At 38.7% G+C, this 25,875-nt stretch overlaps 1 protein-coding gene across 1 annotated transcript; it reads right to left on the reverse strand.

Annotated features, from left to right (window-relative positions):
* Positions 1-21,784: 21,784 nt before the first annotated feature.
* On the reverse strand, positions 21,785-23,487 carry LOC123748733 (uncharacterized). The gene is made up of 2 exons (XM_069307147.1): positions 22,900-23,487; positions 21,785-22,435 (listed from the first exon to the last, which is right to left on the reverse strand). Exons 1-2 carry the CDS (start codon positions 23,485-23,487, stop codon positions 21,785-21,787), a joined length of 1,239 nt encoding a protein of 412 aa, XP_069163248.1.
* Between the last annotated feature and the right edge of the window lie 2,388 nt (positions 23,488-25,875).

A 25,875-nucleotide genomic window follows, 5' to 3' on the forward strand; every position in this document is an offset into this window, starting at 1 on the left:
TTGTACTTGCCATGTGTTGGTCATATCGGTAAATAACACAACAGCTATTCTACTCCCATTTGCTTCATTAGCTAATGTTCAAACCTCTCGCAATGTCCTTTAGTCATAAATATACACATATTTGGTGTGGTTTGATGTTTTAAGCATTATACCCATTAAAAATGTATAATTCAGTACTTCATGTGTAAAAACTTTGATGTGTTACTGACGGGAGCCGTCCCAAATTCGTGTTCTCAATGTTAACGACGAATTGGAAGCCTGTAACTATGTTTATATGCAACTTTCCCTTTGCTAATGATTAACATTCGTCCCCAGGATGTGAGTCAATTGCGCTACATGATCATGATCAATTGCGCTACATGATACGCAACACAGGTGATCATGTAGTTAATTGCGTCTGCGAATCAATAATTCCGTCTGCGAAATGCGATGACAAGAAGGACAGACGACTCTAGAGGGGGGGGGGGGTCATTACTCATATGGAAGAAAGTACTTGCAGCAGTGTCGAGCGAGCATTAGTTTGCCTGCCTCCCTTTCCAGCTTCTGGCCAGGTATAGCAATACATTTTTAATTCAAAATGTTTCCTCGTCCTATTTCGTTCAGAAGCTGATTACGAAATTCGCCTCGGCAATCTTAATTTGTTTCTTGTTGTCCAATCCACTTGATTGCCTTGCCTCTTTGTTCACTGTCTTGTAATAAGTATCTTGTATTTATAACAAGATATGTGTGAAATATCTTGCACTTTGTTATCAGTGTGAGAGACGAGAGTAAAAAAGGATTACAGAGGGCACAAAAGGTCTTTATCAGACTTCAACGGGGATTATTACATTAACAATTACATCTATCCTTAACACCTTATAATTAAAATGTTAGCTAGTTACAGAGAATGTTCTATTTCAAGAGCTATATATTTACAGTAAGTTATTGTACATTAATAGTAGGTCTTATCGCTAATACATAATCTAATACGCTAATACATAATCCTATCCTAGAGGCACTGCAATTCCAGGTCACCCACGACAAAGTTAGAGCAAGATCTTATAGCACTTCCCCCATGATCCAGAAACCGGTTAAATGTCAAGGACTCTACATAAGGATCGTATCAGACACTTGGCCGAGAAGCGATAAGAATCGTCAGCTGTTACAAATGTACGACGGCCAAATGTTGTCCGCATGCTACAAGTGTGTATATTTAAACAGGATTAAAAGTCACGATTGTGCATGAACGTAAGCGCATTCGGGTCACAGCTGAAAGGTCCCGGGTTCGTTTGCCAGGCAGGACATGATGCTTGGGCAACGTTCCTTTTCACCCTGATGTCCTTGTTCACCTGGCAGTTAATAGGTTCCTGGGAGTTAGACAGCTGCTACGGGCTGCTTCCTGGGGATGTATAACAAAAAGGAGGCCTGGTCGAGAACCGGGCCGCGGGGATGCTAAACCCCGAAATCATCTCAAGATATCCTCCCCTGGAATACCATCCGCCAATCGTTTAAGAACAAGGTACACAATGCTGGAGGAACAGAGGAGTACAGTTAAGGATTGGCGCCTAGTCAATTCTCCCCGGCCACGACGCGAAACTTTGTTCTATTGGTGAATAATATCTTGCGAGAATTACCTGTTTATTTTTCATACATATTTAGAAATACGTGACTCGCCAGCCAGCCACAATTGTCTTAGCCCAAGAACTGTACTGTCAAAATTGCGTGCAAGAACTGAGCTCTCAACATTATATGTAAGAACTGTCCTGTCAACATTATATATAAGAACTGTGCTGTCAACATTATATGTAAGAACTGTGCTGTCAACATTATATGAGAACTGTGCTGTCAACATTATGTGCAAGAACTGTGCATTTTGCTTACTGCTCAATAGTGAGCGGAGGTGGTAGATGGCCTTGTTGTAGTTTGTCAAGAGCGGCAGGTTTGAAGCAGTCATAGACAGTCTTCGGTGGCGAGAAAGTAATTTATGCCTGTATTGGTCTTGTTGTTGTTTGTTTGTGCTATGTTAGTGGTTTTGTAGAATGTAGAGTCAGTCAAAGGTGACAATCTTTGCCTCACCAGAGTACAGCATCTGCAGACAGTGCACAATTCTGGCAGACTGACTGAGCTGCTCTGTGTACTGTACTCGCTAATCACGGCAACACTGCAAGTCGGTGCTCGGTGGGTGAATCTGTAAGTCAGGTACAAAACCTGTCCTGGCCTCGTCTACGAAGCAAACACCGAACTGGTCCTCGGGGTTGCAACCCACAACAGTGTGGTTGACTCGCACAATCACGAGGCTCCCCAGTGGTCGGCGTGTATAATGAAGAAGGTTTAGAAGAGGAGAGAGAGGGTGCGCCGACAGTCATGGAACATCCACAAAAGGTGATCTGCCAGAATAGCACCTCTCACGAAACATAGAATGAAAACTCAAAATATTGTGAATATTAGTCCCCCCTGAAAAGCTGTACAGAAAACAACGACCACAGATGACCTCAGCAGTGTGAAAAGACGAGCTTGTAAATATAAACACTTGCTTGTTAATTACAGTTAATGCTTAACTACTGCTAGAATCATGAAAAATATTTATTAATATTTTTACACAAAATAAATCTTTTAAACAATTTTCAAAACACAATTGAAATTGTCCAATTTTGTATAAAAACACAATCCGTTGTAAAAAGTAGAATATTTTTCATTTATATGAAAACTTTAGTTTCTAACTTTACATCAGTAAGTTTGAGCTGAAATTTTGTGTGAAATTACGTTAATTACTATCCAATCACCCATCAGGAAGTGGTGGTCGCTTGCAACTGTTATCTGAAGCAATAGTCGTCGGTACGTAGGGGGTCACTTACCTACTGTTTACCGTGTTCTGAGGCCCATATGATCTCTGGGGTCATATGTATGCTCATAGCTCGGGTGACCTTGGGGGTCATATGTATGCTCGTAGTTCGGGTGACCTCGGGGGTCATATGTATGTTCGTAGCTCGGGTGACCTCGGGGGTCATATGTATGTTCGTAGCTCGGGGTCATATGTATGTTCGTAACTCGGGTGACCTCGGGGGTCATATGTATGTTCGTAGCTAGGGGTCATATGTATGTTGTAGCTCGGGGGTCATATGTATGTTCGTAGCTCGGGGTCATATGTATGTTCGTAGCTCGGGTGACATCAGGGGTCATATAAATGCTCGTAGTTTGGGTGACCTCGGGGGTCATATGTATGTTAGTAGCTCGAGTGACTTCGGGGGTCATATGTATGCTCGTAGCACGGGTGACCTCGGGGGTCATATGTATGTTCGTAGCTCGGGTGACCTCGGGGTTCATATGTATACTCATTGCTTTGGTTACTTCGGGGGTCAAATGTATGCTCGTAGCTCGGGTGACCTCGGGTATCATATGTATGCTCGAAGCTCAGGTGACTTCGGGGGTCATATGTATGTTCGTAGCTCGAGTGACCTTCAGAGTCATATATATGCTCGCAGCTTGGATGACCTCTGGGGTCATTTGCATGCACGTAACTAAGGTGACCTCGGGGATCATATGTATGCTCGTAGCTCGGGTGACCTCGGGAGTCATATAAGTGTTCATAGCTCTGGAGACCTCGGGGGTCATATGTATGCTCGGAGCTCGGGTGACCTCGGGGGCCATATGTATGTTCGTAGCTCTGGTGACCTCGGGGGTCATATGTATGTTCGTAACTGTGGTGACCTCGGGATCATATATATGCTCGTAGCTCGGGTGACCTCAGGGGTCATATGTATGTTCGTAGCTCGGGTGACCTCGGGGGTCATAGTAGTAGGGAGTAAGAGCCACAGGGGATTTTTTTTTTGGGGGAGTGGACCCCTGTGGACTGTAAGAGCCACAGAGGATTTTTTTTTCTGGGAGAAAAATCCCCTGTGGATCTTAGGGGTTTTCAGGCAAATTTGGGGAGTCATAGATTTGGAAGTAAGGAATTCTTATGAGAAAAATAATTTCCGGGATCTTAGAAGTTTGTTAATCATTCTTATGATGAAAATAAGTAGGAAAATCTTAAAGAAAAGTTTTAGAAGAAATCGTGTTTGTGTCACAGCATTTCCAGGTAAACTCTATGGACAACCTTTGCCCGTTTTCAATCACACATTTGTAAAAGGACCATTTTCAGAGAATATTGTCTTAGATGTTTTGTTAAGGAAAACAGACAACTTAGCCATAACATTTAGTTTTATATCCATTTACGGCTATTTCACCTGTAAAGACCAAAATTAGTCAGAGACAGTTTTAAGCTGAAATTTCATCAGAGTCCTGTAATCTGCGAAAATTTGACAGAGTCCATTTTATACCCAATTTTCGTCAGAGTCTACTTTGAGAGCAAAATTAGTCAGAGACAGTATTTAGCTCATATTTCATCAGAGTCCAATTATCAACAGAAATTCGCCAGAGTCTACTTTGAGAGCAAATTTCATCAGTGTCCTGTAATCTGTGAAAATTTGACAGAGCCCAGTTATAGCCAGAATTTCGTCAGAGACCATTTTATACCTAAAAATGAACAGAGTCCACTTTGTGAGCAAAATTAGTCAGAGACAGTTTTAAGCTCAAATTTCATCAGAGTCCAATTATCAACAGAAATTCGCCAGAGTCCACTTTGTGAGGAAAATTCGTCAGAGACAGTTTTAAGCTCAAATTTCATCAGAGTCCAGTTTATACCGAAAATTCGCCAGAGTCTACTTTGTGCCAAAATATTCAGAGTCCAGTTCATGATCGAAATTAATCAGAGTCCAATTAAAGACCCAAATTTGACAGAGACCACATTTTCGCTACTAGCAGTCCAATCCCCCTGAAATTTTAAACAGTCATATTTCTGACGTAGTAAATAAGATCAAGTCAGTTACTGAGCTCCAGCTCTTGTCCCCCACCCTCTTCCACCCTCAAGTCTTTGTAAATAAACCATCAATTTCCCCGAAATTTTTACCCTCTGTATTTCAGACATAGTAAATATGAAGTAAAACAAATATAAAACTCTAGCTCTTGTCCTCTGTCCAAGTTCACTCATGTAAATTCATTACTATCAGTCCAAATCCCCCTGAGATTTAAACACCCAACTACATTTTCAGACATAGTAAATAAAAACCAGTTCAGTTATCAAGCTTCAACTCTTGTGCCCCAGCTTAGTTCATTTGTACAAGTTCTTTATTTTCCAACTAAATCACCCTGAGATTTAAAATCACCTTATTTTCTAACGTAGTAAAATTAATCTGGACATTAGCCAAGTTTCCATTTCCTCAGCCTTAGATCATCAGACATAAATATATTCCATCAAGTCCATCTCCAGCCTAACTCTTATCCAAGTACACACATAACCCCAACCTGTGTAATTATCTTTCACCCCCTCCCACCTTCCTCCATCTCATCTCACCTTACCCTTTCCCTCCCTTACCTTCTCATCCCCAACGTATCCAAACCTTCAATAATCATACTGTATTTGCATATTTTCTCTATATTCAGCTGTGTTCTTCACATTTTGTCCATGTTTTCTGTGTTCATTCCATGTTCTACAAATGTTCACAGCATGCTCAGTTCAATTCTTTTCACCTGTTTTTTCTCATTTTTTCTGTAATCTTTCTCTTAGTCTCATTATGTTCTCTACAAATTCTAGTCATATTTTCTATGTTTCCATGTACATCATATGTTCTCTGTATAACTTTTATACTCAATATTCATGCTAACTTCCATATTTTGTGTTCTTTGTCAATAATCATGTTCCTCTACAAGTTCATGTTCCTCACAAGATCACTTCGTTTTTCACCTACACTTACATGTTTTCTACATTCTTTGTCATATTCTCCATGTTCTTCACAAGTCCATTGTTCATTCTTTGTATTCCCTATTCTCCTTATCATGTCTTCATATTCTCTATAAGTTCATATTCCCTGCTTGTTCACTCTATTCATCAACTTTTTTTCTTACATGTTTTCTGTGTTCACCGTATGTTCACTGTGTTCATTCCCCTACTTAACCTCAATTTTTTATGTTCTTTGTTTCTTTTAACCAATTCGTTTCTTCCATTCACTAACTAGTTCTTTGTCAAATAATATTATACTGCATTACAGTTTCCTCAACAATTTTAGTCACCCAGTTTTTATTTGCAAAACTATGTCAAAGTAATTCTCGTAGTCAACTTAATAGTTCTACCAGCCATGTTCTTAAACAAATCTACACTTTATTCAGTTCCAAATTTACAAAGACAAACCTTTCTTGTAACTTCTTAACTAAAAATCTTTCGCCAATCAACTAAAACATAGTCACTTTCGTCATTTCTCAACTAAACTTATTATCCAGTCAACTAAAAATTGTCAAAGGAATCTTTCCAGCACTGTTCACAACTAAACATATTCCCCATTCATCAGAAATAACCTTGTTCTTCATGTTTCATTGTCATTTCATAACTAAAATTATCTATCAATCAACAGAAAAAGCCATGTTCATCATGTTTTGTCTTTTTGCTTAACTAAAATTATGTTTTGTCAAGTAAGAAAAAATAACCAAAGATATCTTTCATCGCTGTTCTTAACTGACATTATACTTTGGGGAGCACAAAATTAGTCTCCCTCGTCATGTTTTATCTTTTTCCTTAACTAAAGTATTCATCAGTCAACTAAAAAATAGTTACTTCTTCATGTTTCATTGTCATTTCATAACTGAAATATCACTTCTCTCATTTAAAATAGCCATGTGTAGCCTTCTTTCCAAACACTGTTCTTAACTAAAGTAACCTTTCACTTCGCTAGAATAGTCATATTCGTCATTGTTCATAACTAAAATTGTATGTCGTTAAGTAAGAAATATAGTCAAAGACTCTCTTCGAGACATCAAGGACTTACTCAAAGACATCAAAGTTGCACTCAAAGACATCCTTTGAGACATCAAAGACATCCTTTAAGACTTCAATGGGACTCTTCGAGATATCAAAAGACACTCTCAAACACTCAAAAATTTACTTGCATCCTCAAAGTTAATCTCAGAGGCACAAAAGTTATTCTGAGCTATCAAAGTTAATCTCAAACATCTCCGTTCATAAAAGTTATTCTCTAAGAGCTATCAAAAGTTATTCTCAGTCATCAAAAGTTATTCCAAGAGACGTCAAAGTTAATCCAAGACATCATCTTTCATCAAAGATATTCTCTCTAAGCCATCAATGTTCTTCTCTAAGACATAAAAGTTATTCTCTATGTCATCAAAAAGTTATTCTCTGAGCTAACAAAATACTACTCATGTTCTCAAAGACATTCTCCAATTCATCAATGTTGTTTCAAAGACATCAAAGTTAATCTCAGAGTTATCCAAAGACATTCTCAAAGTCATCTAAAGTTATTCTCTAAGACATCAAAGTTATTCTAAGAGTTATCAAAAGTTATTCTCAGTCATGTTATGTTATTCTCTAACTCACTTCCATTCATCAAAGACATTCTCTAAGCCCTCAAAGTTATTCCCAGAGTTATCAAAAGTTATTCTCAGTCATGTTATGTTATTCTCTAACTCTCTTCCATTCATCAAAGACATTCTCTATGCCCTCAAAGTTATTCTCTAAGACAACAAAGTTATTCTTCGAAACATAAAATTTGCTCTGTAAGATATCTTCGTTCATCAAACTTATTCTCCGAGATATCTAAAGTTATTCTCAGAACAATCAAAAGTTATTCTAAGACAACAAAGTCTTTCTCAGAGTCATCAAAGTTATTCTCAGAGTCACCTTTGTTATTCAAAGAAGCCTTCTGAGACATCCTCGTTCAACAAAAACTGTCCTCAGAGCCATCAAAAAGTTAAATACAGTCGTCAAAGTTATTCTCTAAGTATCTTTTCGTTCATCAGAGAAGCTTTCTAAGACATCTTTGTTCATCCAAGTTGTTCTCTAAGACATCAATCTTGTTCTCTAAGACATCAAAGATGTTCTCTAAATCATAAAAGTTAATCTCTAAGTTACCTTCGTTCGTCAGAGAAACTTTCCAAAACATCTTTGTTCATCAAACTTGTTTTCAAAGTCATCAAAAGTTAATCTAAGACATCTTCTTTCATCAAAGTTATTTTCAGAGACATCTAAAGTTATTCTCAGAGCTATCAAACTTGTTCTCAGAGTCATCAAATGTTATTCTCGAAGTCATCAAAGTTATTTTCAGAGACATCTAAAGTTAATTTCTATGTTATAAAGTTATTCTCAGAGACATCTAAAGTTAATCTTGGTCATCAAAGTTGTTCTCTAAACATCAATGTTGTTCTCCAAGACATCAAAGATGTTCTCAAATCATAAAAGTTATTCCCAGAGCTATCAAAGTTAATCTCAGAGTTATCCAAAGATATTCTCATGTCCACAAAAGTTATTCCAAGAGACGTCAAAGTTGTTTCAAAGACATCAAAGTTAATCTCAGAGTTATCCAAAGACTTTCTCAGAGACATCTAAAGTTATTCTCTAAGACATCAAAGTTGTTCTAAGAGTTATCAAAAGTTATTCTCAGTCATGATATGTTATTCTCTAACTCACTTCCATTCATCAAAGACATTCTCTAAGTCCTGAAAGTTATTCTCTAAGACAACAAAGTCTTTCTCAGAGCTACCAAAGATGTTCTCTAAATCATAAAAGTTAATCTTAACTCACCTTCGTTCATTAGAGAAACTTTCCAATCCATATTCGTTGACCAGAGTTATTCTCAGAGTCATCAAAGCGATCTCTAATTCATCTTCGTTCTCCAAAGTTGTTCTCTAAGACACCTTCATTCATCAAAGAAACTCTCCTTCTTCCATCATGTTATTCTTTAAGACATCTTCAGTCATAAAATTTTCTCTCCAAAATGTAACTAGTTCAGCTTTTCATACCAAACCTGCATTTCTGTTAAAACATATTTTCTTAGTTGCTTTACCCTAAAACTGTTCTCTGAACTACACTGTTCAAACCTACGTAACCTATCCTCTCCACCCAATGTTACTTAGTTAACGTAACGTTCCTAAACCTAGCTTTACCTATCCTAACATACCTTACCTTACCTTCCCTATCTTACCTAACTTTACCTATCCTAACATAACTTACCTTACCTTCCCTAACTTAACCTAACTTTACCTATCCTAACTTAACTTGCCTTTCATAACCTAACTTTACCTATCCTAACATAACTTACCTTACCTTCCCTATCTTACCTAACTTTACCTATCCTAACATAACTTACCTTACCTTCCCTAACTTAACCTAACTTTACCTATCCTAACTTAACTTACCTAACTTATTCTGCTTAACATAACTTACCTTACCTTCCCTATCTTACCTAACTTTACCTATCCTATCCTAACCTAACTTGTCTTACCTAACTTAATCTTACTTTCCCAAACTGATGTATCCTAACTTATCTAGTCCAACCAGACATGATCTAACTTAAGTATTCCTTCTTGTCTTTGTGTTTCGTCAATCATTGTCTCATATTCATTTACTCATTTCATTAGTTAATTTCTCAAATGGACGTTTTTGCATTTCAAGTGCTATTTGTTAGAGATTGGATATTTAAGCATTTCAAAGAATTTTTGTTATATATGGGCATTTACTCATTTCAAGGGATAATTTCTCAAATGGACGTTTTTGCATTTCAAGTGTTATTTGTTTAAGATTGGGTATTTAACCATTTCAAAGGATTTTTGTTATATATGGGAACTTACTCGTTTCAAGGGCTAATTTCTCAAATGGTCATTTTTGCAGATCAAGGGTTATTTGTTAAAGTTCATCAAGTTGCCCATAAGTTGTATTTATTATGTTTGTTATCATATGTTCTTATCCCCCAACCCCTTAACCTAACCTCTTGTAATCTTAGTGTATTAGTAGGTTCTATCTTATGTTCTTATTCCCCAACCCCTTAACCTAACCTCTTGTAATCTTAGTGTATTTAGTAGGTTCTATCTTATGTTCTTATTCCCCAACCCTTTAACCTAACCTTTCAGATGTAGTTTGTTGAATATATTATCCTTTTCCTAACCTTTCAGATGTAGTTTTGTTTCTCCTTTTTGTATATTTTTATATAGGTTAAAGGGTTGGGGAATAAGAACATAAGATAGAACCTACTAAATACACTAAGATTACAAGAGGTTAGGTTAAGGGGTTGGGGAATAAGAACATAAGATAGAACCTACTAATACACTAAGATTACAAGAGGTTAGGTTAAGGGGTTGGGGGATAAGAACATATGATAACAAACATAATAAATACAACTTATGGGCAACTTGATGAACTTTAACAAATAACCCTTGATCTGCAAAAATGACCATTTGAGAAATTAGCCCTTGAAACGAGTAAGTTCCCATATATAACAAAAATCCTTTGAAATGGTTAAATACCCAATCTTAAACAAATAACACTTGAAATGCAAAAACGTCCATTTGAGAAATTATCCCTTGAAATGAGTAAATGCCCATATATAACAAAAATTCTTTGAAATGCTTAAATATCCAATCTCTAACAAATAGCACTTGAAATGCAAAAACGTCCATTTGAGAAATTAACTAATGAAATGAGTAAATGAATATGAGACAATGATTGACGAAACACAAAGACAAGAAGGAATACTTAAGTTAGATCATGTCTGGTTGGACTAGATAAGTTAGGATACATCAGTTTGGGAAAGTAAGATTAAGTTAGGTAAGACAAGTTAGGTTAGGATAGGATAGGTAAAGTTAGGTAAGATAGGGAAGGTAAGGTAAGTTATGTTAAGCAGAATAAGTTAGGTAAGTTAAGTTAGGATAGGTAAAGTTAGGTTAAGTTAGGGAAGGTAAGGTAAGTTATGTTAGGATAGGTAAAGTTAGGTAAGATAGGGAAGGTAAGGTAAGTTATGTTAGGATAGGTAAAGTTAGGTTATGAAAGGCAAGTTAAGTTAGGATAGGTAAAGTTAGGTTAAGTTAGGGAAGGTAAGGTAAGTTATGTTAGGATAGGTAAAGTTAGGTAAGATAGGGAAGGTAAGGTAAGGTATGTTAGGATAGGTAAAGCTAGGTTTAGGAACGTTACGTTAACTAAGTAACATTGGGTGGAGAGGATAGGTTACGTAGGTTTGAACAGTGTAGTTCAGAGAACAGTTTTAGGGTAAAGCAACTAAGAAAATATGTTTTAACAGAAATGCAGGTTTGGTATGAAAAGCTGAACTAGTTACATTTTGGAGAGAAAATTTTATGACTGAAGATGTCTTAAAGAATAACATGATGGAAGAAGGAGAGTTTCTTTGATGAATGAAGGTGTCTTAGAGAACAACTTTGGAGAACGAAGATGAATTAGAGATCGCTTTGATGACTCTGAGAATAACTCTGGTCAACGAATATGGATTGGAAAGTTTCTCTAATGAACGAAGGTGAGTTAAGATTAACTTTTATGATTTAGAGAACATCTTTGGTAGCTCTGAGAAAGACTTTGTTGTCTTAGAGAATAACTTTCAGGACTTAGAGAATGTCTTTGATGAATGGAAGTGAGTTAGAGAATAACATATCATGACTGAGAATAACTTTTGATAACTCTTAGAACAACTTTGATGTCTTAGAGAATAACTTTAGATGTCTCTGAGAAAGTCTTTGGATAACTCTGAGATTAACTTTGATGTCTTTGAAACAACTTTGACGTCTCTTGGAATAACTTTTGTGGACATGAGAATATCTTTGGATAACTCTGAGATTAACTTTGATAGCTCTGGGAATAACTTTTATGATTTGAGAACATCTTTGATGTCTTGGAGAACAACATTGATGTTTAGAGAACAACTTTGATGACCAAGATTAACTTTAGATGTCTCTGAGAATAACTTTATAACATAGAAATTAACTTTAGATGTCTCTGAAAATAACTTTGATGACTTCGAGAATAACATTTGATGACTCTGAGAACAAGTTTGATAGCTCTGAGAATAACTTTAGATGTCTCTGAAAATAACTTTGATGAAAGAAGATGTCTTAGATTAACTTTTGATGACTTTGAAAACAAGTTTGATGAACAAAGATGTTTTGGAAAGTTTCTCTGACGAACGAAGGTAACTTAGAGATTAACTTTTATGATTTAGAGAACATCTTTGATGTCTTAGAGAACAAGATTGATGTCTTAGAGAACAACTTGGATGAACAAAGATGTCTTAGAAAGCTTCTCTGATGAACGAAAAGATACTTAGAGAATAACTTTGACGACTGTATTTAACTTTTTGATGGCTCTGAGGACAGTTTTTGTTGAACGAGGATGTCTCAGAAGGCTTCTTTGAATAACAAAGGTGACTCTGAGAATAACTTTGATGACTCTGAGAAAGACTTTGTTGTCTTAGAATAACTTTTGATTGTTCTGAGAATAACTTTAGATATCTCGGAGAATAAGTTTGATGAACGAAGATATCTTACAGAGCAAATTTTATGTTTCGAAGAATAACTTTGTTGTCTTAGAGAATAACTTTGAGGGCATAGAGAATGTCTTTGATGAATGGAAGAGAGTTAGAGAATAACATAACATGACTGAGAATAACTTTTGATAACTCTGGGAATAACTTTGAGGGCTTAGAGAATGTCTTTGATGAATGGAAGTGAGTTAGAGAATAACATAACATGACTGAGAATAACTTTTGATAACTCTTAGAATAACTTTGATGTCTTAGAGAATAACTTTAGATGACTTTGAGAATGTCTTTGGATAACTCTGAGATTAACTTTGATGTCTTTGAAACAACATTGATGAATTGGAGAATGTCTTTGAGAACATGAGTAGTATTTTGTTAGCTCAGAGAATAACTTTTTGATGACATAGAGAATAACTTTTATGTCTTAGAGAAGAACATTGATGGCTTAGAGAGAATATCTTTGATGAAAGATGATGTCTTGGATTAACTTTGACGTCTCTTGGAATAACTTTTGATGACTGAGAATAACTTTTGATAGCTCTTAGAGAATAACTTTTATGAACGGAGATGTTTGAGATTAACTTTGATAGCTCAGAATAACTTTTGTGCCTCTGAGATTAACTTTGAGGATGCAAGTAAATTTTTGAGTGTTTGAGAGTGTCTTTTGATATCTCGAAGAGTCCCATTGAAGTCTTAAAGGATGTCTTTGATGTCTCAAAGGATGTCTTTGAGTGCAACTTTGATGTCTTTGAGTAAGTCCTTGATGTCTCGAAGAGAGTCTTTGACTATATTTCTTACTTAACGACATACAATTTTAGTTATGAACAATGACGAATATGACTATTCTAGCGAAGTGAAAGGTTACTTTAGTTAAGAACAGTGTTTGGAAAGAAGGCTACACATGGCTATTTTAAATGAGAGAAGTGATATTTCAGTTATGAAATGACAATGAAACATGAAGAAGTAACTATTTTTTAGTTGACTGATGAATACTTTAGTTAAGGAAAAAGATAAAACATGACGAGGGAGACTAATTTTGTGCTCCCCAAAGTATAATGTCAGTTAAGAACAGCGATGAAAGATATCTTTGGTTATTTTTTCTTACTTGACAAAACATAATTTTAGTTAAGCAAAAAGACAAAACATGATGAACATGGCTTTTTCTGTTGATTGATAGATAATTTTAGTTATGAAATGACAATGAAACATGAAGAACAAGGTTATTTCTGATGAATGGGGAATATGTTTAGTTGTGAACAGTGCTGGAAAGATTCCTTTGACAATTTTTAGTTGACTGGATAATAAGTTTAGTTGAGAAATGACGAAAGTGACTATGTTTTAGTTGATTGGCGAAAGATTTTTAGTTAAGAAGTTACAAGAAAGGTTTGTCTTTGTAAATTTGGAACTGAATAAAGTGTAGATTTGTTTAAGAACATGGCTGGTAGAACTATTAAGTTGACTACGAGAATTACTTTGACATAGTTTTGCAAATAAAAACTGGGTGACTAAAATTGTTGAGGAAACTGTAATGCAGTATAATATTATTTGACAAAGAACTAGTTAGTGAATGGAAGAAACGAATTGGTTAAAAGAAACAAAGAACATAAAAAATTGAGGTTAAGTAGGGGAATGAACACAGTGAACATACGGTGAACACAGAAAACATGTAAGAAAAAAAGTTGATGAATAGAGTGAACAAGCAGGGAATATGAACTTATAGAGAATATGAAGACATGATAAGGAGAATAGGGAATACAAAGAATGAACAATGGACTTGTGAAGAACATGGAGAATATGACAAAGAATGTAGAAAACATGTAAGTGTAGGTGAAAAACGAAGTAATCTTGTGAGGAACATGAACTTGTAGAGGAACATGATTATTGACAAAGAACACAAAATATGGAAGTTAGCATGAATATTGAGTATAAAAGTTATACAGAGAACATATGATGTACATGGAAACATAGAAAATATGACTAGAATTTGTAGAGAACATAATGAGACTAAGAGAAAGATTACAGAAAAAATGAGAAAAAACAGGTGAAAAGAATTGAACTGAGCATGCTGTGAACATTTGTAGAACATGGAATGAACACAGAAAACATGGACAAAATGTGAAGAACACAGCTGAATATAGAGAAAATATGCAAATACAGTATGATTATTGAAGGTTTGGATACGTTGGGGATGAGAAGGTAAGGGAGGGAAAGGGTAAGGTGAGATGAGATGGAGGAAGGTGGGAGGGGGTGAAAGATAATTACACAGGTTGGGGTTATGTGTGTACTTGGATAAGAGTTAGGCTGGAGATGGACTTGATGGAATATATTTATGTCTGATGATCTAAGGCTGAGGAAATGGAAACTTGGCTAATGTCCAGATTAATTTTACTACGTTAGAAAATAAGGTGATTTTAAATCTCAGGGTGATTTAGTTGGAAAATAAAGAACTTGTACAAATGAACTAAGCTGGGGCACAAGAGTTGAAACTTGATAACTGAACTGGTTTTTATTTACTATGTCTGAAAATGTAGTTGGGTGTTTAAATCTCAGGGGGATTTGGACTGATAGTAATGAATTTACATGAGTGAACTTGGACAGAGGACAAGAGCTAGAGTTTTATATTTGTTTTACTTCATATTTACTATGTCTGAAATACAGAGGGTAAAAATTTCGGGGAAATTGATGGTTTATTTACAAAGACTTGAGGGTGGAAGAGGGTGGGGGACAAGAGCTGGAGCTCAGTAACTGACTTGATCTTATTTACTACGTCAGAAATATGACTGTTTAAAATTTCAGGGGGATTGGACTGCTAGTAGCGAAAATGTGGTCTCTGTCAAATTTGGGTCTTTAATTGGACTCTGATTAATTTCGATCATGAACTGGACTCTGAATATTTTGGCACAAAGTAGACTCTGGCGAATTTTCGGTATAAACTGGACTCTGATGAAATTTGAGCTTAAAACTGTCTCTGACGAATTTTCCTCACAAAGTGGACTCTGGCGAATTTCTGTTGATAATTGGACTCTGATGAAATTTGAGCTTAAAACTGTCTCTGACTAATTTTGCTCACAAAGTGGACTCTGACGAAAATTGGGTATAAAATGGACTCTGTCAAATTTTCGCAGATTACAGGACTCTGATGAAATTTCAGCTTAAAACTGTCTCTGACTAATTTTGGTCTTTACAGGTGAAATAGCCGTAAATGGATATAAAACTAAATGTTATGGCTAAGTTGTCTGTTTTCCTTAACAAAACATCTAAGACAATATTCTCTGAAAATGGTCCTTTTACAAATGTGTGATTGAAAACGGGCAAAGGTTGTCCATAGAGTTTACCTGGAAATGCTGTGACACAAACACGATTTCTTCTAAAACTTTTCTTTAAGATTTTCCTACTTATTTTCATCATAAGAATGATTAACAAACTTCTAAGATCCCGGAAATTATTTTTCTCATAAGAATTCCTTACTTCCAAATCTGTGACTCCCCAAATTTGCCTGAAAACCCCTAAGATCCACAGGGGATTTTTCTCCCAGAAAAAAAAATCCTCTGTGGCTCTTACAGTCCACAGGGGTCCACTCCCCCCAAAAAAAAATCCCCTGTGGCTCTTACTCCCTACTACTGGTCATATGTATGCTCGTAGCTCGGGTGACCTCGGGGGTCATATATATGTTCGTAGTTCGGGTGACCTGGGAGTCATATGTATGCTCGTAGCTCGGGTGACCTCGGGGGTCATATGCATGCTCGTAGCACTGGTGACCTCGGGGTCATATGTATGCTCGTAGCTCTGGTGACCTCGGGGGTCATATATATGTTCGTAGCTCAGGTGACCTCGGGGGTCTTATATATGTTTCCTGCTCGGGTGACCTCGGGGGTCATATGTATGTTCATAGCTCGGGTGACCTCGTGGGTCATATGTATGCTCGTAGCTCGGCTGACCTCGGGGGTCATATATATGTTTCCTGCTCGGGTGACCTCGGGGGTCATATGTATGTTCATAGCTCGGGTGACCTCGTGGGTCATATGTATGCTCGTAGCTCGGGTGACCTCGTGGGTCATATGTATGCTCGTAGCTAGGGTGACCTCCGGGATCATATGTATGCTCGAAGCTCGGATGACCTCGTGGGTCACATATATGCTCGTAACTCGGGTGACCTCGTGGGCCATATGTATGTTCGTAGCTCGGGTGACCTCGGGGGTCATATGTATGCTCGTAGCTCGGGTGACCTCGGGGGGTCATATGTATGCTCGTAGCTCGGGTGATCTCGGGGGTCATATGTATGCTCGTAGTTCGGATGACCTCGTGGGTCATATGTATGCTCGCAGCTCGGGTGACCTTGAGGGTCATATGTATATTCGTAGCTCGTGTGACTTCAGGAGTCATATGTATGTTCGTAGCTCGGGTGACTTCAGGAGTCATATGTATACTCGTAGCTTTGGTGACCTCGGGGGTCACATATATGTTCGTAGCTCAGGTGACCTCTTGGGTCATATATATGTTCCCAGCTCGGGTGACCTCGGGCGTCATATATATGCTCGTAGCTCGGGTGACCTCGGGGGTCATATATATGCTAGTAGCTCGGGTGACCTCGGGGGTCATATGTATGTTCGTAGCTCGGGTTACCTCGGGTGTCATATGTATGTTCGTAGCTCGGGTTACCTCGAGGGTCATATGTATGTTCGTAGCTCGGGTGACCTCGGGGGTCATATGTATGTTCGTAGCTCGGGTTACATTGGGGGTCATATGTATGCTCGTAGCTCGGGTGACCTCTGGGGTCATACTATGCTGTCAACATTACGTGCAAGAACTGTTCTGTCAACGTTACGTGCAAGAACTGTGCTGTCAGCATTACGTGCAAGATCTGTGCTGTCTACATTATGTGCGTGCAAGAACTGTGCTGTCAACATTACGTGCAAGAACCTTGCTGTCAACATTACGTGCAAGAACTGTGCTGTCAGCATTACATGCAAGAACTGTGCTGTCAATATTATGTACAAGAACTTTGCTGTCAATATTATGTACAAGAACTGTGCTGTCAATATTATGTACAAGAACTGTGCTGTCAACATTACGTGCAAGAACTGTGCTGTCAATATTATGTGTAAGAACTGTGCTGTCAACGTTACCTGCAAGAACTGTGCTGTCAACATTACGGTCAAGAAGTGTGCTGTCAACATTACGGTCAAGAACTGTGCTGTCAACATTACGTGCAAGAACTGTGCTGTCAACACTATGTGCAAGAACTGTGCTGTTAACATCACGTGCAAGAACTGTGCTGTCAACATTATGTGCAAGAACTGTGCTGTCAACATTACGTACAAGAACTGTGCTGTCAACAGTAGATGCAAGAACTGTGCTGTCAACATTAAGTTTAAGAACTGTGCATTTTGCTTACTGCTCAATAGCGAGCGGAGGTGCTAGATGGCATTGTTGTAGTTTGTCAAGAGCGGCAGGTTTGAAGCAGTCATAGACAGTCTTCGGAGGTGAGAAAGTAATTTATGCCTGTATTGGTCTTGTTGTTGTTTGTTTGTGCAATGTTAGTGGTTTTGTAGAATGTAGAGACAGTCAAAGGTGACAATCTGTGCCTCACCAGAGTACATCATCCGCAGACAGTGCACCATTCTGGCAGACTGGCTGAGCTGCTCTGTGTACTGTACTAGCCAATCACGGCCACATTACAAGTTGGTGCTCGGTGGGTGAATCTGAAGGCCAGTTACAAAACCTGTCCTGGCCTCGTCTACGGTGCAAACACCGTACTGGTCCTCAGGGTTGCAACCCACAACAGTGTGGTTGACTCGCACAATCACGAGGCTTCCCAGTGGTCGGCGTGTATAATGAAGAAGAAGGTTCAGGAGAGGGAGGGTGCGCCTACAGTCATGGAACATCCACAAAAGGTGATCTGCCAGCATCGCACCTCTCACAAAACAAAGAATTAAACACAAAATATTGTGAATATTAGTCCCCCCTGAAAAGCTGTATAGAAAACAACGACAATAGGTGACCTTATGAGAGGGGATGACGAGCATGTAAATATAAAAAATTACATTTTAATTACAATTAATCCTTAACCTATACCGCGTATGAAATAAGAATTTAATAGTATTTTTAAAATAAAACTAAAAGTTTTCAAAAATTGTATATGTTATGAATTTTTTTTTCAAAATTTGCATAAAAACTACTTCCTTTTTTTTAAAAATTAGGATTTTTTTCTTTTATATGGAAACTTTTGCATACAGTAGTTATCTCCAGTATCCTCTAAAAAAATTTTTCAATGTAAAACACAGAATTGATTGGTTATATGAATTACTAGTTAATCAGCTAGCAGTAAGTGGTGGTCGCTTGCAACTGTTATCTGAAATAATAGTTGTCGGTAAGTAGGGGTCACTTAACTACTGTGTACCGTGTTCTGACCCCCATATGATCTCGGGGGTCACATGTATGCCAGTAGCACGGATGACCTCGGGGGTCATATGTATTCCAGTAGCTCGGGGGTCATATGTATGCTAGCAGCTCGGGGGTCATATGTATGCTCGTAGCTCAGTTGACCTCGGGGGTCATATGTATGCTCGAAGCTCGGGTGACCTCGGGGATCATATGTATGCTAGCAGCTCGGGGTCATATGTATGCTCGTAGCTCAGTTGACCTCGGGGGTCATATGTATGCTCGGGGGTCATATGTATGCTCGTAGCTCGGGTGGCCTCGGGGGTCATATGTATGCTCGTAGCTCGGGTGACCTCGGGGGTCATATGTATGCTCGGGGGTCATATGTATGCTCGTAGCTCGGGTGACCTCGGGGGTCATATGTATGCTAGTAGCTCGGGTGACCTCGGGGGTCATATGTATGCTCGTAGTTCGGGTGACCTCAGGGGTCATATGTATGCGCGTAGCTTGGGTGACCTTAGGGGTCATATGTATGCTCGTTGCTCTTGTGACCACGGGGGTCATATGAATGCTCGTAGCTCAGGTGACCTCAGGGGTCATATGTATGCGCGTAGTTCGGGTGACCTCTGAGGTCATATGTATGCTCGTAGCTCGGGTGACCTCGGGGATCATATGTATGCTCGTCGCTCGGGTGACCTCTGAGGTCATATGTATGCTCGTAGCTCGGGTGACCTCGGGGATCATATGTATGCTCGTCGCTCGGGTGACCTCGGGGGTCATATGTATGCTCGTAGCTCGGGTGACCTCTGAGGTCATATGTATGCTCGTAGCTCGGGTGACATCGGGGGTCATATATATTCTCGTAGCTCGGCTGACCTCGGGGAGTCATGTGTGGGGGTAAACCTGACTCCAATAACTAATAATTAAATATATACATCGATAGCTATGAAGGACCACCACTTTTTGAGAAAAAGTGGAAAACAAAATAAAGCAATGGAAAAACTGATCCCAAGAACTAGTGTCCTATGGATCTTAGTGAAACTATTTCTGATATAAATGGAGTCAAATTAACTTACACAAAATTGGGGGGTTACATGCTAAAAGATTAATACATCCCTAGCATTATTCTGGTGCTGGTTCTTCACCAGAGTAAATAAAATATGAAAGTAAATAAGGTTGATTATATAATATTAATTGGAGGTAAATACTCCTCAATGTTGTTGTTGTTGTTAAAGATTCGCTACCTTGAACAAAAAGTTCCAAGTAACACGGGCTATGGTGAGCCCGTAGGCTCCTCAATATACTACTGAAATGTTGAACAGTATCAGTAAATCAATGGGTTAGTGTAATTGATCTCCTTGGGAGATCACTACTGTAACTACAGAATTATTACTACAGATAAAAAAGGGAGAGCTTAGCTGTAAATCTAGTGAGGTGTAATCAGTTGCTATGCTCCACCGACGACGTGTTGCATAGGGCAAATTGTTGCACGGAACGATGGGGAAGCCTAACACCTCGGTTGGCGTCGCCTTGGTACTGAAAGGCAATTACATTGTAGAAATCTTCTACATAATAAGTATCTACAAATAAATCCTAAATCATGAGGATAACTGAAGGAAATTTCAGCCAATATCTGTGCAATTTATATTCAAGCACTGTAAATTCTTTCCTTTGATTTTTATGAAAATAATCATCTATTTAGATGGTAAATTTACTTAAGACACGTACGGGATTGTATTATTTGTTCTACGGCCTAACGACAACTAGCCCAAATGTTAATTGTGGCCACAGTAACAAAAAGGTAAACCTAGCTGCCGAGCCGCGTGTCCATTGATGTAGAGACTTGAGCAATTCTTCGTCCTCCAGCTGCTGCTTGAAAGGCGTTGACTTTGGAATTGCTCATATGCTAGTCTGGGACACGGCTATTGTGCCAGAAAACATGGAACCGCTCTACTGGTCGTGGGAGCGAAATAAGTAGGATCAAAATGTAGCTCTGCTACACGCTGACAATGGCGTCTGCGTCGTCTTCTCTTGTTCTCTCGTGTCTAGTGTGACGCTCTCCCGTCTGCCTCCTCTTCCTTATTGCGCATGCGCGGCTCTCGATAGACATCTCGAGCGTAAATGGATATGTATATATCGCAATTGACTAAGAAAGGAAGAGGTAGTGACGAGTAATAATATCACATTAAATTCTTCTGTGATAAAATAGAATTTCTCGTAACATAAATTGACTTATTAAAGTTGTGCAGCCAATCGAGAAAATTTAAAGTGAAATCATTTACATCAAAGTAATTTCCTCTAGAATGTTTGATATTAACTAAAGAAGGGAGTTCCAGTAAGTAGTAGTATACTACGAAATTAAACTTATTAGTAAGGAAGGAAGGAATTATCAGGCGGAAAGCGCCAAGCCATGATGACTATACAGCAAACTTATTAGTAAGTAACTATTTTTAGTAAAGAAAATGATAAACTGGACTCTTGTTATAAATTCAACTAAATGTTGAGAGAATTCATGTTACAGCCTGTCGTTCCTCACGTCGTCACTCTATCTAGGAAGAATCTGGCAATATGAGTAAATAAATCATGATAAGGATTAAATCTACAAGTTAGCAATTTTAGTAACTACTTGTGGTTAATACAAAGGCTGCATAAAATACAAAAATGTATAAAACTGTTGGATATTTCCAACATAACTCCGGGGAGAGAAAATTCGGGTTATAGTTCAGGTATTAGTACTAACGTACACCTGTTTCTCTATCCTGAAGTTATATTCATGGTTTAGTAGGTTAGTACGCACCTAACGAATGTCCTGAATCTGTGGTAGATGACTAAGTCAACATGGGGACGTAAATAAACATTGAAAATTATTAAATAATTCCTTTGTAAGAGACAGAAGGATATTAACAAAAATAAATTATGAATAATTGATTCATTTAAGATTAAAGAGACCTCATCAATACAGTGAGGCTACTGTCCATGGTCTCTATGACTCATAACTAATTACTGGACATCAACTCATCACTGTATCAGCGTGGTCACCTCAAGTTTAAATGATAAGTTATCTACTCTTGAATAGAATCAAAATATTGTTTAAGTTTCTGTTTGCAGTTCTGAGCAGCAACTCTTGATGGTCTTGTGCTCCGTTGAGTAGAATCACTGTTCTCTGAAACTTGGGTTACACGTGTATCTGTAAAACACTCGTGTTCTGCTAACTCTAAAGGTACTAATTTCTCCAGTGTTTTCAAGGTAGTAGTGTCTCGACACTGAACTTTAACAATTCGTAAAACACCATGGCGGTCAGGATGGATGTCAACAATTTTACCTATAGGCCAATCTGACCTGGGTCCATCACTGTCTACTAGGGCAAGATCACCTGGTTTAAGTTGAACTTTATTGTATGGGCTTGCAGCTCCATAATGATATTCTCTTAATGCAGTTGAATATTCACGTGTCCAGACTTCATTCCATTTCTCTATTACTCTTGAAAGGTGTCTATAACTCTCCACCAAGTCACTTGCCTTGACACACGAAGGGTCAGCTGGATCCTCGTCTCCTAGAGATATTAGAGGGCTCAGAAGACCACCATGAATCAAATGAGATGGACTTAGGGGTTCTCTTTGGGAGAAATCTTCTGTTAAGTAGGTTAGAGGTCTGTTGTTGACTCGTGCTTCAATTTCCACGACAAGGGTCTGTAACTCGGTGAGATTAATTTTCTGCCGGTGTAAGGTTTTTCTTAGGCATTTCTTAACAGTTCCCACCATTCTTTCGTAAAAACTGCGTGCCATGGTGCTCTTGGAGGAATAAATTTCCAATAGCATTGTCTCTGTTTGAGCACAGAATGTACTTCTGGATGGTTCCATATTTCTTGTAAGCAAGCTTCTCCTGCCACGAAGTTAGATCCATTATCTGAGATCATTAATTTTGGGCAAGATCTTCGTGCAGCAAATCTGCGAAAGGCTTGCAGAAAGGCTTCTGCACTCATGTCAGAAGTGACTTCTAAATGTACTCCGCGTGTGGTAGCACACGTGAAAAGGCAAATGTAGGCTTTCACTGGAATCTTGTCTGGTGTGCCTGTTAAAATTAGTGCTCCTGTATAGTCGACACCTGTGGTTTCAAAGGGACGAAGGTGGACGACTCGCTCCTTAGGTAGGGGCGGTGGACCTGGATAAGGACACACTCGAGCATCATATCTCTTGCAGATTACACAAGACTTTATTAAAGATTTGACAGTTTGGCGACCTTGGGGAAGCCAAAAACGTTGTCTGATTTCAGTAAGAGTATCTAATACTCCACCATGCAATGTATTATGCTCATGGTAATGTAAAACTATGAGTTTAGTAATGATGTGGTGACGTGGAAGAAGTATAGGATTCTTCGTATCTAAATTTATTTCTGCATGAAGCAGACGTCCGCCGCATCTCAAAATGTTATAGTTGTCTGAGTCAAGCCAGATACCAAGAGACTTACTCAACTTTTCTGGGAGATGTTCATATTCCTTCCCATAAGTCTCTTGTTGAGCTTGTTTGACCCAATATTTGATGGAACTAGGAAATCGATACTTGATCCCCATCTTGTTGATGAAATCAAATACCATTTCTGTAACTCTTAGTAATTTACTTAAATTGGAATAACGATGAGGATTGATAGCTAAAGTTCGAGGGGGTTCTGGATCCACAACAGGGGTAGTGATATTGGTCACAAAGACTTGCGGCTTCTGTTGGGGCCACCGACCACTAACTAGCCATTGGGGTACATTAAACCACATCTCGGTTTTAACTAATTGCTTTAAAGTCAAACCTCTGGATAAATAGTCAGCTGGATTGTCCTTGGTTGGGACGTGTCTTAATTTATAACCAGCAGACAATTCTCGAATTTCCCTTACTCAATTGCTGACATAGGGAGTTTTGTTGTTGTCGTTTTTTACCCACTGCAATACTGCCTCATTGTCTGACCACACTACTATTTCACCAAGGTGAACATTACTGAGGGTTTTGATCAGGCAATGAGCCAGTCTTACACCTACTAATAAGGCAGTTAATTCCATTTGGGGTAGTGACCTCCTTTTAATCGGGGCTACCCTTGCCTTAGATGTAAGCACAAATGATTGTTGAGTATTAACTAGATAGGCTACTGAGCCATACACTTTGCCTGAAGCATCGCAGAATACATGTAAATTTGTGGGTAAATTTAGTCCTAAGGTATTTCGGGGAAACTGTAGAATACTAAGTTTGTTGTAATCAGGAATCAACTGCTGCCATTTTTCTTGGAGATCCTCCGGCAACGTTTCATCCCACCTCAAATTCCTTTGCCAGCACTCCTGCATAAGGAGTTTACCCTTAATTAGAATAGGACTGAGTAGGCCTAAAGGGTCAAATGGCTTGCTGACATGGGAGAGTAGTTTTCTCATGGTTAGAGGTGAATGATTGAAATCCACTGACTTGATATTCAATTTGTGGAAGTATTCCACTCCATACCTAAGACTTTCAATTTGTGAGGTACCTTATAATCAGGGAATTCTTCCTCGATTATTTGGTTGAGTTGTTTATTGTTGGAGGCCCACGACTGTAGGGTGCATGTTAGCTCCCAACAGTTCACGATTAGCCTCATGGGAGATTTCCACTAGTTTATTCTCATCATTAGTGGTTCCTTGAAAATTATCAACGTATAAATTGTTGCTCATCTCAGTCTTGTAGGGGCTATTAGACTTCTTAAGATGTGTATCCAGAGTAGCCTGGAGTAAGAATGGTGAAGATGTCGCTCCAAACAGTACTGAGGCAAATCTATAAGTAATGATTTCGCTATTAGGATCCTGTGGATCTTTCACCTAGAGAAATTTAGTAAAATCACGATCCGTCTCTTGTAAGCCTACTCTTAAAAAGGCTTTACTAATGTTGGCTGTATAGGCAAAAACACCAGAACGAAATCGTAATAAGACATCTTGTAGTCTTTGGGTTAGGCTAGGCCCAGTTTGTAGAGAATCATTTAGTGACACGCTGTCTGCCTTTAATTTGGCACTACAATTAAATACAATCCTGATTGGTGTTGTTACTGAATCTTTCAGGACAGCATGATGTGGCAAATAATGGCCTGTCTTATGGTTGTCTTCTTCAACAACTTCTATAAATTTGTTAGCAAGTTGTTGCTGTATCGCATGATACAGTTGCAATTTATCTTGTTCCTTCCGTAGCCTAGCTAATTGAGAATTTAATTGGGTTGTGGCCATGAAATAATTTACTGGAAGCTGTGGGTGGTTCAGCATGATACAGTTGCAATTTATCTGGTTGCTTCCGTAGCCTAGCTAATTGAGAATTTAATTGGGTTGAGGCCATGAAATAATTTACTGGAAGCTGTGGGTGGTTCAGCTTCCATGGGAGTCTCACCCAATATTGATTATCTTGGAAAATCACAGTATCAAGATATTGTTGATACGTCCATGTGTCATCTGGACTGGGTTGATCAGGGACTATGCCTAAGGTGTCCAAATCCCATAATTTGTGAACAGGGGGATTGGACTCATCATCCTCAGTTGTAGCTCAGGTGACCTCGGGGATCATATGTATGCTCGTAGCTCGGGTGACCTCGGGGGCCATATGTATGTTTGTATACAGACGAGGAGTCACAATAACGTGGCTGAAATATGTTGACCAACCACACACTAGAAAGTGTAGGAACGACGACGTTTGAGAGAAGACCTGAAGAACCTGGGGTAGAGAGCGGAAACTTTTCATTCGGAGAGAGAGAGGGAACTCTTCCTCGGGAGAAAGGGAACTCTTCCTAGGGAGAGAGGGAACTCTTCCTGGGGAGAGAGAAGGAACCCTTCCGGAGAGAGAGGGAACTCTTTCTGGGAAGAGAGAACGGGAACCCTTCCTGGGGAGACAGGGAACTCTTCCAGGGGAGACAGAGGGAACTCTTCCTGGGGAGAGAGGGAACTCCTCCTGGGGAGAGAGGGAACTCTTCCTGGGGAGAGAGAGGGAACTGTTCCTGGGGAGAGAGAGGGGGGAACCCTTCCTAAGAGAGAGGGAACTCTTCCTGCTAAGAGAGAGCGGGAACCCTTCCTAGGGAGAGAGGGAACTCTTCCTGGGGAGAGAGGGCACTCTTCCTGGGGAGAGACGGGGAACTCTTCCTGGGGAGAGACAGGGAACTCTTCCTTCAA

Source organism: Procambarus clarkii, chromosome 59 (assembly GCF_040958095.1).
Source record: "Procambarus clarkii isolate CNS0578487 chromosome 59, FALCON_Pclarkii_2.0, whole genome shotgun sequence".
In the NCBI taxonomy this organism is placed as follows: Eukaryota; Metazoa; Arthropoda; class Malacostraca; order Decapoda; family Cambaridae; genus Procambarus; species Procambarus clarkii.